The following is an 18,127-nucleotide window of genomic DNA, read 5'->3' as shown; positions in this document are numbered from 1 at the left end:
TCCACAAGAAACAACATCAAATATTACAGGTTTGCATGTGTCGCTGGGAGGCCAGTGCAAGAAACTTGAATGCTAGAGGCTCTGTGTGAATGCATAACATCAGCATGTTAACAAGTAGATGTTAGGCAGGTGTATTGTTTATAATGTTCCTCAACAGAGGGATTCACATTAGCATTTTGCAATTTGGGAATGTCCTTGGTGCTGCATTGGAATCCAAAGTCATCCCAAAGCATAGTATACTTTACAATTATGAAATCATGCATATCTCTCTCAAGTTTACCAAATGGCAATCCCAGGGTTCATACACTTTTTCAATGATTTTCAATGACTTCTCCATGACCTTTACCTAACTTTCCAGGACCAAATAATTACTCTCAGCGGTACGACTGAAAATTGTTTATTTTAACATGGAACAGGAAAATAAGGTCTGAAACATGTTGTGCCTCTAAAACAAATCAAATAGTAGGCTTACTAGCTTATACAGGCTGAAGCAACTAAAATCTCTCACCAGCAAAATACCTCGTCAGTTAAATGCTATTTTACGTTTCATTACGATACAGTATTTATTATCATTATATTACTATTTCGGCGATTAGATCAAATATAAATTATATTTGATGCAACTTTAGTTACATTTCCATGACTTTTCCAAAACTTTGGGAAAAATATTGTTTTCCAGGGCCTGGAATTTGCATTTTGAATTTCCATGACTTTTCCAGGTTTGTAATGACCGTAAGAACCCTGCAATCCATTAATTGGTTCAGACTGGAAGAATTGGCAGCCTGGCTGAAGAAAAGCCACCTCACCAGAGAGAGAAAGTGAAGGTCTGATTGTGTTTGAGTGTTTGCAGGTGGAAGTAGAAATATGCAACACCACCTATCATATGACAAAAATAGAGTAAGTAGGATGAGGTGACATTTCCTATTCAGCTGTGAATTCCTTAGTAGATCATTGTTCCTGTGACGCAGCAATAAGCACTCATCCTATCCATTCAAATTCCAAATATATCCTAACATTATTTGTACTCCGCTGGTGCGCCACAACTGGTAATAATCCTTTTAACTAATCCACATCAAATCTCTCACAATGCTAATCCAGTAGGCATGATGGTCCGCGGAAGCTACTCATCTCTTAACACTTCTGAGTGTGCTCCGGCATGCATAATTAAATTGTGATGGTAATTTGTTGCATTGCTGGGGCTTGGCAATGATTTAGCTATTCATGTGTTCAGGGTTCACACTTATTCATTGAGGGGTGGGACTAGTTGGCACATTGAATTATATACAAGACAAGCGTGACGTGACCATGGATGAGGAAAATAGAGAATATATACATACTAAACATGCAGATATAACGTAGTGTTTAGTTGGATGAGGAAGAAAGATATAATCATAGTGAATAGCAGCCATGTAAACAGACAGACCGATCTGGACACGTGAAATTCCCAGAATGGACTCTGGATTATTTATATCTGGACCTCTTTAAAGTATATACCTCTATAAGTATTTTTAGGTTAGGCTTAGGTAAAGTTGGTAAAGAATATAAAAGGTCCCAAACATTGTTAAAAAACATTGGCAACATAGTTTAAAGAACATCTGTTTAATGTTGATAAATGTATGTGAATGTTATGTATTAATTATATCATTTAAAGTACCTATATTTTAGATGCAACTCATCATCACTCTTGCAGGTTTCATTTATTCATGTTGAAGTCTTAAATAAACTACATTGAAAAAAAGAACATAGTATATAGAAAAAGCCCCGCGTTTCCTTCTTTATATATTGGTGTGCTATAAACGCAGATACCTCACAGGCCATATATCATAGACCTATAGATAGCGATATTGATAAACCCCGTGAGGCCGCTCAGAGTTATATAACCAATGTACTGCTATTCTCTTTTTTTAACCAGACTTACATTTTTTGCATGAAACACATCCAGGAGCTGCTCCGTTGTTTCTTTGGGGGCTTACAATTGCAAAGCTGCTGCATATTACAGCTGCAACCCTCTACACAGCTAATGAATATATGCAAAGCATTGTGGATGTTTTTTCCAAGGTGCAGCAATTCCCTGGCTGAAAACACGGAGATCTACCTACTTAGATGTATTAAAAGCTAACCTGTCAGGGTGGTGAACATGACAAAATCATCAATGTTGCATCGTCTCTCCAAACTACAGCGACTGCATGAGAGCGCAGGGGATTCAGACGTGATGCGATTGATCTGAGCGCCAGATTTGACTTCTGAAACCGTTGCTTCTCCCCTGTTAGCATTCTGGCATTGTGCCTCCTCTTTAAGGTCATGCTAATTAAACCAGGTTGAGGCTAGTGCATATATGAGTTTGTTTTTATTACATCCTTCAAGGAGCAGAGGCATATATTAGAGTTGTATGCATATTAAAGTATGAGCTGTTATGAGTTTTCTGACTAGGCCTGCGGCTAAACTGAGACTCGGTGTGTGTGTCAAAGTCAAAAGCCCTACGCACAACCATGCTTCAAACCGAAATCCTAACGTTAGCATGATAAAGCGCTCACAATGTCAATATTGATGGCAAGTAATTATAATCTTTATTTTCTATTCACTTTTTACGGATTGGCCCAATTTCCCTTCCTGATTCCCGTCTCTTTTTGCTCGTGCTTCGACACAATTAGAAAGTTTGAAAATTGAAACGTTTTGAAAATCAGTTTTTATAAAACTCTTTGGATGGTATACTGCATGAAACTGCCACACAGGTACTATCCATGGAAATGTCCTTCCCATCCCATATTCACTGCAGGAGCCCTTTTCTATTCTTTTTTAAATGTTGTTATCTGTTTTATGTTTCTTTAAGTATTTTTGAGTTTACATTACGGGGCCACATTAGTATTTTGTGCTCCCTCAAAGTCCATGTTGTCTCCCTTTGTCCTTTTTGTCTATATCTGAAAATGTATATGAGGAAAAACAAAGCAATCCACGAGGAGAGTGAGCAGTGTGTGTGTGTGTGTGTGTGTGTGTGTGTGTGTGTGTGTGTGTGTGTGTGTGTGTGTGTGTGTGTGTGTGGCCTAGCATTACTATACTTTTGGGGACCTAAATCTGTTTACACAGTCACGTGTGTGGACTCACCTCCCTTATGGGGACAAATTGGAGGTCCCCATAAGGGGGATCATTAATTTTAGGGTGAAGACTTGGTTAGGTTAAGGGTTAGGGTTAGGCATGCATTGGTTATGGTTAAGGTTAGGATAAGTCTCCAGGAAATGCATGTAAATCAATGTGATGTCCCCTGAAGTGATGTATACATGGTATGTGTGTGTGTGTGTGTGTGTGTGTGTGTGTGTGTGTGTGTGTGTGTGTGTGTGTGTGTGTGTGTGTGTGTGTGTGTGTGTGTGTGTGTGTGTGTGTGTGTGTGTGTGTGTGTGTGTAATGTGGAGGCAGTATGTGTTTATCATTTGAAGAGCTTGCTTGTTAGAGCACACACATCTTAACAGTCGTTCTAAACCAGAAGAACTGAGATGAAAGGATTTTATTACCCAGTCAGGACTGCAAAACCCATGCAGCGTACAGTGTAATGTGAGTGAGCAGACGGACCAACGTGGTGCTAAAAAACACTTAGGATACACACACATGCATGCAGAAACACAAACAATATGGACATATGTTTGTATATTTGCAAAGATGGCTGGAAGTACGAGCATTTAGATAACTGTGGAAACGCAGTCATAGAAATAACTGCATTGTCGATTTTATGGTTTCTTAGTGGCTGTTGCTCTTTTTTGTGTAAGAGCCAGTAACACATTCTGGGCTTTATGAGGGCCTAGAATTGGCCCAGTGGAAGCCTAGCAGCAAATAAGGATATCTGGTTTCTCTGTTAAAAATGATTGTTCACACATTGCAATATCAGTAATAAAGAATACCATTTTTAATACCTTTTCTCAGTTAGTAAAATGATTGAAATTGGCCATTGTGTCTATATGAACATGGACAAAAAAGTGCATGACAGTCCTCCAAATTGAGGAAAAAAGTGTCCTATGACCTTGCCCTCATATAAAGCATCTTCTTATCTGATGGCCCTATCAGCGGAAAGAGAATTGTGTATACATGCTCAAAGTAAAAAAAAAATGGAAAACCACAAATGAAGTCATGTGACAACCCAAGCCTTAAAGGTGGGGTAGGTAATTTTGGAGAAAGCAGCTCGAGTGCGCTAGAATTTGAAAAACCTGCCACTTCCTTACAGAGCCCCTCCTCCAACACAAACGAACGCGCACATGACCAATGAGGGCACGAGATAAGTTTGTGCACAGATGGAAGGCTGACAGGCAGGTAGGCCATCCAGTTACTTTAACCGGGCCAGCTAAAATGATTGGTCCTGCTTTTTACAGTACCACGGCTTCCACAGATGACATTTTTTAATGGATTTTCTGTCAAAGCACTTGAGATATTCATTGCTATCGGGATGTTAAGAGCAGTCCATGGAATATAACAAAGTGTATCTCGAGCCGGTTTCTCAAACTTACCTACCCCACCTTTAATGTTGGGCAAAGACAACTTGGTTATGTTTCGGGAAAAATCTTGGTTTGGGTTAAAATGACAACATATTGAAGGTAAGAGGCATGGTTGGGATGTGGTTAAGACTCAGGAGGAGGAGACAAAAAGCGGTTTCATGTGTGAGAGTTTGTTAAACCATCCATCCATCGCTTCCTCGCTCCCCACACAAAGTTGCTCCATAACAAAGTCACTAGAGGTATTTGTCACTTGGACGTTAACATCATTGTTTTGGGGCCTAGCTGAAACATACTGTATGACACTGTCATCTTTCTTGTCTTCCACATACAGGATATGATATATTGCCATCGTTCAGCACACAGCATCCTCCGCATACTCACTCACCGGGGTTTAATAATCATTTTCCAGCTGCATCTGTCATTCTGCAGCTGATCTATATTGTCCATGGATGACACACGGCTAAACAACAAACTCCACCCAGGCACCAAGTGACCGCTCTAAAGGAGTCCTGAAGGTGTCCTTTCTAGCCTCATATCACATTCCCTGAATTCACACAGTGTTGGCGAAGATCTAATTCTGCCTTCTGCCAAACACATCACTAGGGGGTGATGAGGCTGCTGGGACAGTTGAAACGGGATCACGGTGCAACAACAAAGTGGCCCAGGCAGGATGTGTCCTTCAGCTTGTGTTTCATGATGAAATCACAGACGCTGCTAATGCTGCTTGTTTATATTCAGGTCTAATGAGGAGAATAGAGAACGTCATTGAGGAGATAGTGCTTTGCAAAAAAGAAGGGAAAAAAAGGTACTCGCGATAGCACAGTATCCAGATAGATTGATGACATGAGGATAATAATTCTGTTTCCACACACGGATAGAAACTCACGCATACAGTGTGAAAATAATTTGAATGGCACGAAAAAGGGAAGCAGGACCATTTTAATGAAGTTATGGGAGCCATTATGTTGTCAAGAGCCCTTTGCCTCCACAGGCATGGCTCCTTCGACGTGTGGGAGTGCATAGCAATGTGTTCCTGAAGGGAACGACCTTGTTTATTGGCTTGATTGAAAGCAGTGAAGAAAATAGGCTGTTTTCTTTTCTCGCCGGACTGATGTAATTTCCTTGCCTAGTAAACCCAGCACGGGGTGAGGAAACACTGACAGCAGATGTTAATTATTGGCTTTTTTACCAGGGCTCGGCCTTGGGATGTTTTTCAGAATCTTATTTTTATAATTCACAACATTTTACAGGGTAAAACTGAATAACATGTAAATAAATTGTTCACCGTTGTATCTTGTTTGCTGTAAATATGTGAATAAACAAAAAGCAGTTTCTGGAAACAAGCAGAAAAGCCCTCTTGAAACACTTTGCTTGTAACCTCCACCAAGATCTGGTTGTTTTGTTTGTTGTTCTAATGTCAGAAGGATTACGAGAAAAATATTGGCCGCATTTTCATTAAACTTTGTGGAAGGATGTAGTGTGGTCAAAGGAATAACTTACTGCAATGCCGTTGGGATCAGACAGACACACATTACTTTTAATGGAGGAAGTCTGCGCTTTCTGAGTGCCCTTTCACATTAGTTATTTATTAAGCATTACCTATTGGAGAATATTGATATAAGCCTCTAAGTGTGCAATAATACACTGTTGTCTTCTTTAATAAACGTCACATTAAGAGCGCTTCCACATCTGTTGGCTTTGTTTAGGTTGGTGGGAAAGATGTCAAATGATTCTGAACCAAAACATCAACCAATTGTGAAAAGGTGGATTTTGGTGTGTTCATGTTAACACATATGTATCAGTTTGTAGTTTATTCGCTTGAAGGTGAAAAACACAAACCTAACCAAGTCTTCACCCTAAAATTACTAAAAAACAACAGTAAATAATCTTAGGCAGAATAAACCGTTGTGAAACTCAACACTGTCTTTGATTAAAAAATGTAAAAAGCAACCAAGCATCCTCACTTAAAACTGAACGTACTCCTGCTTAGGGTTACAACATTCCGGGAATTTTCAAAGTTGGAAACTTTCCATGGGAATTAACAGGAATTAATGGGAATAAACTGGGAATTTTCTAAATGGAAGGTTGGCAAGTAGGGAACTTAAATATAGTTGGGGAAGGTATATTTTAGCATAATCTTGACTAAAACAAACAGATGTCATTCAAGTACACTTGAATATCCATGCAATTCCTCAATCACATCGACATAGCACATTGCTTACTGCATGGCTATTGAGACCACACCCCCTACAGGCACTGTGCATTCCTCCTTCACATGCACAGATGATTTCTAGAAGACAGGATCACACTTTTGAGCCCAAAGCACAAGACAAATGAAGCCACACATTTGAGCCTGTGGACTACACAAAGTGAAGTAAGTTTTGATGATATTATGGGGTAATATATTTATTTAATTTTTAAATTGCAAATATCACATACAAATGTGTTCATCTAGTACAGTATTTCTCAGACTTTTTCATACCAAAAACCACTTGCGGACCACCTAACTCCCCAAATATCCAAAAACACATCGATTGTAAGATAAGATGGACTTTTATTAATCCCTCATGGGGAAATTGTTTCTCTGCATTTGACCCATCCTGTGTTAGGAGCAGTGTGCTGCCATTTTGAACGGCACCCGGGGAGCAGTGTGGGGAACGGTGCCTTGCTCAGGGACACCTCGGTAGCACTAGGACAGATTACAAGTCGCCTGAAAATGGTACAAAAAATGGCAACATGTGCGACGAAGGTGTTGCGCTGGGCTATATCATGCAATCGAAAGTGAAACGTAAGCTCGCTCGCGGTGATATTCCCGCGAGAGTGCGGAAAACTTAAATGTATTTATTTATTTCAAATATGGAATATTTCCAAAATTCCCCATCTTAACTTCCCATGGAAATGTACCGGAAATGTTCCGCCCTTTTGCAACCCTACTCCTGCTTACACGAAGGTAAGGAGATCAACTGTATTTAACTCGTGTTAAAATAAAAGAAGTTCTCGGTCTTTGTTAGAAAGTGAATTACAGGGAAGAAATCAATACAAACAGAGTTCTGTATTGTTTCACACATCATCAATATTTAGACACCATTTTCAGTGTTTTCTTGTTTGTAATTTCAGATATTTTCAAAATAAAACAACTCTTTTTAAAAAGTAGATCTGCAATTATGGCAGACAATGCTAATTACATATCTTAAGGCTCTAAAATCCGATTAACATTTTCAATATATGGATGCACATCCATGTATGCCTTGAGCTCCACAATCTGAGAACATTGTTCTGAATTAAGCATCGCTATTTAAATCCTTTATTAAAAATGTAGAAGAAAGGTCATAAGACATGCTGTTCCACAAACCCAGTGTTCACTGAGCTTTGGGGAGGTGAAGTTCTAAGCAGTGAAAGGCCTCCCTGGATTCAACCCCGCTTTTAAAAAAATATGTAACAGTATTTTCACATTCTGCCATGCGGAGGGGGGAGATGGTTCAGACTCTCCTGAAGGTCTCCCCCACAGGGGACACACATGTTCAGCTCAGAGCTACAAGGGACATGTCATCCATTGGAATTATTCTCTGGCTATGAATAAAACAAGACTTACACTACCCTTGGCCCAGAAGTGGAAAAGAAGTCTGCACAATGTACACATGTATGTGTACAGTAGGTGAACTGTATGAACATGCATGTGTGCAGTTACAGATGTGTTTAAATGTGTATCTGTAAATGTATGTTAAAGGTTATTTAGGTGTGTTTGTCTTTGTTGGAGAAACAAGCAGCAAACCAACACACATCAAATCAGAAGCAAAGCTGGAATTAGTGGCTGTATTGTTATTTAAATACTCTTTATTACTTTTTACTAGTTTTGCGGATGTATTCAGATCTTTTACAAACATGTATAAATCCAAACCGACTGAAATTACAAGTAAAATTATCATAATGAAATGATACCTAGGATAAATGTGTAATAAAAGTATTTAAATTAAAAGTACCGAGTAGAAAAGGCGCCAAAACCTCTACATTTTTGTAAATAAATTAAGGGAAAGAACCAACTCTGCACGTTTGAGAAGCTGAATTCAGTTGTGCTGTAGTAGCATAGCATGCCACGGAGAAAATGATGTGAGAAACGATTATTGCTCTAAAGACAAAGTATTTTTTCTATTCGGTCACTTCATTCATGTCAGGTTCCTACTACTTATACTACTACTACTGTTTCCTAATTAGATTAAAATGGAAAACCCCTGTAGCGTCCAATTAAAATAAGGCCTGGAAGATAGCTCTTAACCTCCCACTGTGTGTGTGTGTGTGTGTGTGTGTGTGTGTGTGTGTGTGTGTGTGTGTGTGTGTGTGTGTGTGTGTGTGTGTGTGTGTGTGTGTGTGTGTGTGTGTGTGTGTGTGTGTGTGTCCACGCATCGTAGAAGTAGTGATTAATAGGATAATACATAAAAGGCTTCATGCTTGGGAATAATTCACACGCAAATTGATTTTTTAGCATACACCGGCTACAAGTAGAAAATTGCCTATTAAAAACTCAAAGAGCAAACCGAAAGAATTAAAGATTGTGCCATCATCAAGTGAAGAACAGACCTGCTTTGTATTTTGAGGCTGAGGCCACACCAAATCATTCACAGGACAGAGGGGCCAAAGTAATAATAATATGAAGAAGACTCACAAACACAAAACTTCAATTTGTTTGGTCATATAAAGCGAATTTGCTATAATTTACATTTCATGACAGTATTTGAATTGCATATTTTGCCCTATCAGCAGTAAAAAGCTCAATGAAAGTTAAAATAAATAAATAAACCCGGATCGATCATCAAAAAAAGCTGCCAATTACCTTCTGTGGTTGGATTGATGGATTGATTAACTACTTTGTTGACGGGTCTGAAATACAATATCGAAATTATATTCCAGATTATTTTCTATTTTTCCAAAGAAAATACTTTTCAAAGACGACTATATATTTTGGCAATATTCCTTAACGCCCAGGTTACTTTCTTTCAGGAACAGCTGATTTGCATTTCCCACATGCCAGCTTGCAATTAATGAATTAATTGAAACGCACACACAGGATGTAAACCATGGATGCTGGCCACTCACACAGGCAGCACCTGTCAGCTGGTGTTGTAGGACAGCCAAGGACTTGTTTGTTTGTTTCTCTCTCTCTCTCACGCTCTCTCATGTGTGTGTTTGAGTGTGTGTGTGTGTGTGTGTGTGTGTGTGTGTGTGTGTGTGTGTGTGTGTGTGTGTGTGTACATCTATCCAAGGTCTCTCTCTTTTTCCCTGAACACCCCTTCACCTCTCCACCTGCCGTTCCTTTCTTGCCTCCATCCCGCCTCTCTGTCTGTCTCACTTCATACCAACCATCATACCAGCATTCATTGGACCTCTCTCTCTCTCTCTCTCTCTCTCTCGGTCTCTGCACCTGTGACTGAAACACAGACTCGCTCAGTCTTGCTCGGCCTTCCTGCTCATTACAGCCCCCAGGCAGCCCCTCCATCATAGAGCAAAGGCAGAGATAAGCTACAAGAGTACACCTGTGCCTGGTGTGAATGCCAAATCCAGAGTCAGTGACAGCCAGGCCAGATAATGGAATCATCGAACCTCAGCTTCAGACAAATCAACCTGACAGCTTTATCTCACACTCGCGATTTCAAAGCACGCTACAAAGCTCATTATCAAATGAGACAAAGGAAGGAGGAAGAAGAGAAGAGTGTTGACACTGCCACAATGACGCATGCGAGGGATTACGTTTACAAAGCTCATTTACAGACGGAACAGGTGCAAGGAAATGAGAAACATATTTTCATTTCATCAGAAGTGCAGCTGAGCGGTATTTGACAAAAGGAAGATGAATCAGCTATATCAACAACTACTTGCAGCAATAATAGGCTGCATACGATTACCACAAATAAATATCAGTTCATGATTGGAAGAAAGAAAGAAAGTATTAATACTGTAAATATAAATCAATACATTATTAAATATATGTGTCAAAATCAAATCAGTGTTATTTGCAAGGTCTAAATGAGTTTTTAGTTTGTCAATGCAGTGACTCATGACTATAAGAGCACACGTTAAACATAGCACCTACGTACAAAATGGGAATAGAGAATTTTCTAGCTGGTTGGGATACAATATGAGCCAAAAAGCAATTATTAAATTCAATTATTAATCTCTCCACTGTCCTCTGGCATACAGGCATACAATGCAATCATTTTCTGTTCCGTCTAAAAAGTCAGTTGAAAAGTTAACTTAACAAGTTCTTTGTCAACTTGGACTTAAAAGCAAATATTAAAGTGCTAGTTTGACATTTGCAGAAAAATGTTATTGTGTTAGAAAAGAAGATTGATACCATGTGTAACGGAGTTAAAAATGTGTAGACATAATTATTAGTTATAAATTACGATTTATAATAGGTTGTGAATTTTATTTTTATGAGATTGTTTCCTTTTGATGTTTTTGAGTTATGTTTCTGGTGGGAACACTTTCCCGTTGCACATCTTTTCCCATTTCATTTCCGCTTTCCCCTCACATTGAAGTGATCACTGCTGAGGGTAAGCTGTGCTAGGAATTGTGTTATAGTTCATTACAATTTTGTGTGGTAAACCGGCTATTTAAGTTTATGAAAGTGACGTATGTTGTTAAGTGTCAATTTGGGTATATTATTAACCCGTTTTTGTTAAGTTTCCACCGTAAGAAATTGTATTTTTGAGTGATATCTAAGGTGTGGTTTTGGCGGGAAATAGACGCGATCTGCGTAATTTTCTTTGTTTACATGTCAACACTTTCTGAGTTTTCTTTCTTTTCTTTTGTAAAGATGTGCAACGCGGATGCAAAGAGAATATTATTTTTGTTCTCAGGTATGTTTGTATTTTGCATTATTACTTAAAAATAAGATTTTCTTGGTAATTTAATAATTTCTCAATGTATAAATAAATACTAGAATACATTGAAGTGATCACTGCTGAGGATGTGCAACGCAGAGATGGAGTACTCGAGTCCTGGACTCGGACTCGAGTCGGACTTGAGTGCCGATTTTCGGGACTCGTGACTCGACTCGGACTCGCGCACTGATTGACGCGACTCGGACTTGGACTCGTGAATTCTCGCACAGGATGACTTGGACTCGGACTCGTGAATTCCCCCCCCCACGATGACTCGGACTCGACTCGTACATTGACGCTCCGACTTGGACTCGGACTCGAGCACATTTTCTCTGGAGTCTGATGTCCTCTATCCTGTATGGCGAGTTCACGTACTGGGCCCCGCTATTCCAGTCTAGAGATGTCTACAGACACACCCCGCATCATGCTGTATGCTTTCACACATTCTGCTTCCACATTGGAAAAGAGCAAAATGCTCGTTATGTGGAAACAATATAGAAGAGAAGGCTCCGTAACACATTACTCTAAGGGTCGAGTTCAGACATATAGGCTGTCTTGAACACTATCATCAGAGTAACGTGATCTAATCAATAAATAAAGATTCAGCCGATAACGAAAGCACATACTTAACATGCAGAATGACGTCATTTTGCATGCTAAGTAGCCATGTGCTTTCTGGGGATAAATCTTTATCGGTAAACTGATTTAACCCGTAAAAGTTCCTTCAAAATAAGAGTCCCGATCTTATTACTATCAAAATAAAAGTGCAAAACGAAAACTTTACCACAGGAAAATATTGGCATACAAATATAATCACTTCTCTAAAAGGTAACTCATTTTAAATATAGTTTATTTATATATAATAATAATATGAATATTAGAAATAAGCTTTATATTTGTATAGCACCTATTACAAGAATTGTAGCCAAACTCGCTTCACAGCAGTTCAATAGACAGGATAACAGCAATGTAGAGGAGCAGCTACATTTCAAAACATATATCCACGAAGATTAATACATGAAGACTTGTGACTCGGACTTGACTTGACTCTTCTTAAGTGACTCGGAATTGGACTCGGACTCGAACACAGGTAATGATGACTCGGACTCGGACTCGACTTGGACACTCCTTGGGTGACTCGGACTCGACTACGATTCTCCCTTGGTGACTCGGACTTGGACTCGGACTCGAAGAGTGGTGACTCGAGGGTGACTTGGACTCGTGAATTGGTGACTTGACTACAACACTGGTGCGACGCGGATGCAAAGAGAATATTATTTTTGTTCTCAGAATAAATGCCAGAAAAGACACCCAGATGCTTCGCTGTCGTTTCCTGATCGATAACAGGTCGCTTACGGTTGTGACCCGTTACACATGCTCATGCATAAAGGTGGATAAAGACCTAGTACTTTAATGTCGACAATAAAGGAGGTTGTTTTTAATTTGCCTTAGTGGTGTATCAGTGGATGGGGTCAGGGCTCTTTGGCTAATTTAAAAATAAAAACAGCAGGAGATAGTTCATCTTTACGGAGCTCTATTATCTGTAATCATGACAGAGAGCTGTGGAGAGTGAGTGTGTGTGTTTCAGTTTGTATGTGTGTGTCCACTATGTCATTATAGATTTAGTAAACCCGAGGCTTAGTGTGACTCAATCAACCCCTGCTTTGTTGGGTGAATGGATAGTGATGATAATGAGGTGTGTGTGTGTGTCGGTGTGGAAACCAGCAGGGACGTGCACAGACATTTGGAGGGGTTATTGCTCTAAACTGGAAAAAGGGCCTCCCCCCCCCGAAAAAAAACACAAGACCTTTTGAAAATTGTAACTTGTTTTTAATGTAAAATAAACCAAACGATTATTACATCAAGTAAATTGAACAGTAATTCACATCAAAATAAGCTAAGGCGACTACTTGCATTCGGTGACTTGATTTTAAAAATGAAAACCAGGGAAAATGTTGTTTTGCTGTCCATATCTCATTAAAATATCTAATGTTAGTAACTATTAATGACAAAATGGGGACAATTCTGTTCTAATGTAGTTTGACCATTGTAACTGCTGTGCAGTCCAGACATACTGATACAATAGGGCTAACTAATTACCTTAAATAAACTAACTAATTAATTAAACCAGTTCAATACGCATTATTCTTATTCTTATCATTCTTTATGAGCGCAGTAACGGTAAGGTATCTAATTATTTATTTAGTTTTCCATAACTTAGTAACAGAGATGGTCAAACTAAAGTGGGAGACACACGGCAGAAATCCTACAATGAAGCGGGACAGTGAACTGTTCACCCGTGAGAGGGTGATCAAGAAAAGAGAGCGAACGGCGCGTTGAGGGAGTTTACAGATGAAAAGACACAGAAAGACAATAACAAGTATATTTAGGTGTTTTTTTGTAAATAACCGACGGTATCAAGAAGAAGAAAAGTCCCCTGGTTTGTCCCTTATACCCTAACTGCCATGATGAGACAACTCAAAATCAAGTTTCCAAAATCCGACACTGAGGTGGTCTTAACGCACCGGCAGATGACAGCGCTGACAAAGTGTGTTTCCCGCAGCGAGACGCTACAAGACTAATTGTGGGCTTATCGTGTTGATTCGGCCACAACAGAAAAAAGAAAAACAAACTCTCGCTCTGTCCAGAGGGGCAGGTCAGCCAAAAAGGCCAAACGGGCCGTTGCCCGGGCAACATTAGCCCGTACATGTGCACGTCCCTGCAAACCAGTGTTCAGTGGACATTCATATTAAACATTGTAATCCATAGATATGTACAACCAGCCTATGTGTGTCACATTTATAAGTGTCTTTAATAGTTCATTCAAAGTAGTTTTACTGATAAAGGCAATGCATACCAAGCTATAACAAAACAGTCCACACTGTATACCAGTGGTGCAATTATAGGGATGATGTATGGATTTCATTCAGTACAAAGAGGATTAAGGAAAGGAAGAGTATCTATAAATTCACTTTAAGTTCCACAACTAAAACAATCCTACACGTTGTAAAACACTGAACATATAATCAGTTTCAACGCAAGATGCCTGCAACCAGCTGCAGCTCTGAGGATCTTAATTAAGGTCATTATTTCCACTTAAAGGAGTTTTTTAAGAAAGCACAAAAGAAATATCCTAATAGGTCTGGTTTGGATGTGTGCTGTTGCGTGTACTGCTGTGTGTGTGCCTGCATGAATCTCTACTAATAGTCCTGCTGTGAGTCTATAAGGTTGAAATACCACAGTGTAAATCGTTGACATTAAATCCATTTTATGTTGCGGGCTGACCCGGAAAAACAAAATTACGACAATACTTGCTCTCTCGCTAATTGGAATTAGACTGCAGATGCATTTATTTACTGGATATAAAAAAGTAAGCTCCAGATTCGAGCTACGATCAAGGTCTCATCTCCCCTATTCATTATTACACTAATCAATGCTCTGCAAATCCTCCGTTGTTAGGGGCGTGTGGCGCAGTGGACTAGTGCGTTGGTGTTCGGATCAGGGGGAGCACAGGTTCAAACCCCACTGCAGTCAGCATGTCGTTGTGTCCCTGGGCAAGACACTTCACCCCAAATTGCTCCTGTGGGGATTGCCCACAGTATTCAGTATGAAAGTCGCTTTGGATAAAAGCGTCTAACAAGTAACATTTAATGTAATGTAACAACAAATACAACAAGCCGAATGGATAAACAAAAAGGTGATACAAACTAGAAAAGCTATATCTCAAGCTTATTCTTGCATATCAGAAAATGACACTTGACAAATTAAATATAATATGAATTTACAAATAAAACAGGCCATCTCAACGCTTGTGACGCAGTGGAAAACCTCTTTGTTTCCTTCTTATACCTCATTCACACCAACGCAACTCCGGTTCAAGCTCCGTGCTAGAGCTTTTCAGGTTCAGAACCGGTTCTTCGGTTTAGCTCCGGCTCTTTTCACACTGCCCAGAGTCCGACTGGTGCTGCGTCATTGCGTCATCGTTTGCGTCATGACGTAACCGTTTGCGTGCCTGCTTCATAAAGCCAAACCGCTCGGAAACCCCTCACAGCTGACACCGACAACAACAACAACAATGGCCGATTGTGCTCCAGCTTCCTCTGTACCTCTTCGGAAGACCAGATTCCCAGTAGGTAGCTGGTCTCTTCAGTGGACCACTGCTGCTTGTTAAGTTTCTCCATCGTTGTGTACAAACTGGATAAAACGCCGGCTTTTTGTTGTTGTTCAGGAGTTGATCCCGCCCCCTGCCCCCGCCTCGACGTAAGTGTGACGTATGCGGTGCTTTTGCTCTAGCCGGACAATTTTTTGGTGCTTGAAACGAACCGGATTCCGGAGCTAAGAGGCTGCTCCGCTGCGGTGTGAACAGGAAAACCCGGTGCTTTTCAAGCTCCGGATCCGAACCGGCCCCGAAACACCGTTGGTGTGAATGAGGTAATAGAGAAACATTTTTACAATGAACTAAGGGCTGGTCTTTTCAAGCTTGGAACAACACATTTGATTCTAGCAAAATGCTTAAAAAAAAAATGAATTTAAACATGTTTTTTATGACTTCATGAGACTGTTGAGCAAAATTGATAAAAAGCCCTGCAACAATTGAAAGCCACTGGAATATAAAAAAAATCATGTTATCCCGTACAGCAGTGGACTGTCAGTGCTTCATGCTTTAATGATCAGTTTCAGCACAGCTTAACATTTGCCCCTGACATTTTGTCTCGACATGACACTGGCATGATTTCTGCATGCTGCTGTCATGACATGACAAGGATAGACTGGAAGCTCTAAAATGGACACACTGGTCCATCAATTCCTTTCAGAACCAGAGAGAAGGCCTTGTCAATTAACACAACCCAAAGGAACCAAAAGCCATAGTGGCAAAAACATGGAGCCACCCCCGTTCAGTAACCTGTGACAGGTGCCGAGGAAATACTCACATCACTATAACTGCAGCTAATGTAGCCAGCTATTATGTGTAATACTCTGGGAGTGAAAATACCCCTATTTCTTTGTTCATAAAACGATTGAGATTTAGACATTAAACAAATCTTGCAACCACAAAATAAATGTGTCTGATCCTTCATAGCACATGGAAATGGTTGTGAAAGTAGAGGCATATCATCTGACATTATTACTCACCGAGGCCGGGGGGGATCTCGGGGCAGGGCGGTAGAGGTTTGGGCAAAGGCGTCTGATTGGTCTCAGGCTGCACAGTGGGCACCAGCTGCTCCCCTGGGGCCAGGTAGCTGGCTAATGTGGCATTAGGCCTGGAAAGGTTGTAATAGTAATAATGGTGTGCGCTCCCTGCTGCCCCGCTGACGTTATTCCTGGATCCGTTGCGGCCGTTGTTGAAGCGGCTGAAGAGGTCGAAGCGCTGCGAGTAGACGTCAAAGTAGAGTATCATCATGATGAGGAAGTGGAGCAGGCAGAGCAGCAGGACGCCTTTACAGATGCGCTCCAGGGTCCGGCCCAACATCAGCCGGGTCATGGCCGAGGAAGATGACCGCCAGCCTCGACAGCGCTGGCGCGGGGCGGCTACAGACATGAGCTCATCTCAGTGGCTGCAATTAGATCTCTGATAAAGACATGTGGTTAGGTGATACCCGGTTATCTGACTTCTGCAGGGGTCATGGGGACATTAATAAGTTGTTAATGAGTTGCCAGCTTCTTTCTAGAACGTCCCCAGATCCCCTGCATGACACACGCACTGAATGTTGAATCAGAATCAATCCCTGAGTGAGATTATCTAGGAATTTGTTCACTTACGTATCAGATTTAGATATACCCAATCAATGCTAATGACAAGTTGAGTAATATCTGAGACATAAGGCTCCGATTTCTGATAAATCTTGTGATCAGATGCTGGGTCAGTCACTATCCCAGTGCGAAGTTGCTGCGGCAGTCATGTTGTATCGCAATGTTAAAAGCCAGTCCAATTACTCCAACGACTAAAGCTTAACACTTCCAATTGATAAGCGATCCAAGTGATCTAAGTGATGGTGCACAAGTAGAAGTTGATGACAAACATTCATCAGTGTGGAGAAGAGGGTCTGCTGAAGTTCAGTCCAGATGACCTCTTCTTGTTTGTTGGTTGGTGATCTCCAAGATACCGTTCCTGATTCTGAAAGTCTCGAACCAGGAACGTTTCAGGCACCTGAAGGGAAATAAAAGACAAAGGAAAGAATGAATTGGGATGAAATGTTAAATTTAGATAAACAAATTCATCAAAGGTTTAACTAATAAGGATGGCAGTGTACAGCTAAACCAATGCAGGTGAAGTTGGACATTTTCACTGTACGTATTGCATAATTTGCTTTTTGGAATCCAATCGATGATCTACTTCTGGCATTTTAAGAGCATTTATTGACCTTCTTCCTAATAATTCTGGTTTAAGAACAATAGATTACAAAGACTGAGGCTGGAGAAGCTTGTCCTCCAATCCAAAAATGGGTGGTTCGATCTCCAGTCCCTGCAGTCAACATGTCGATGTGTCCTTGGGCAAGTTACCTATCCCAAAATAGCTACTGATGGTGTTATGGCAGATTCTTTATATAACGTATGTTTCGTTATTCATTAAGGTCACACAGGAAAAAGGGGCCCGATGCTTAGGTTAAAACTATGTGTATACATTTAGTCTTAACAGTTGTACCATGAAATCTGGGATCATGTAAAACTCAGAGGATGCAACATATATGACTGTATAAGGTTTGAACATCTCTGCCACGTGTGCTGCTTCAAGTGTATGTTCGTGTGTGTTTTACATGTATAAAGCACATG

The 18,127-nt window shown here is 40.3% G+C and overlaps 1 protein-coding gene across 1 annotated transcript in view; it reads right to left on the bottom strand.

Annotated features, from left to right (window-relative positions):
* Nucleotides 1-18,127, bottom strand: part of b4galt2 (UDP-Gal:betaGlcNAc beta 1,4- galactosyltransferase, polypeptide 2) — a 172,641-nt gene that overhangs the window by 138,049 nt on the left and 16,465 nt on the right. Inside the window, exon 2 of the mRNA XM_034105385.1 lies at nt 16,490-17,504. Coding sequence (XP_033961276.1) covers nt 16,490-16,895 — 406 coding nt within the window. The 5' untranslated portion in view covers nt 16,896-17,504. The remainder of the gene's footprint in view (nt 1-16,489; nt 17,505-18,127) is intronic.

The sequence above is a fragment of the Pseudochaenichthys georgianus genome, chromosome 17, assembly GCF_902827115.2.
Source record: "Pseudochaenichthys georgianus chromosome 17, fPseGeo1.2, whole genome shotgun sequence".
Taxonomy (NCBI): domain Eukaryota; kingdom Metazoa; phylum Chordata; class Actinopteri; order Perciformes; family Channichthyidae; genus Pseudochaenichthys; species Pseudochaenichthys georgianus.
Note: the sequence above shows the minus strand (reverse complement) of the source record. Positions and strands in the feature narration are given on the sequence as shown.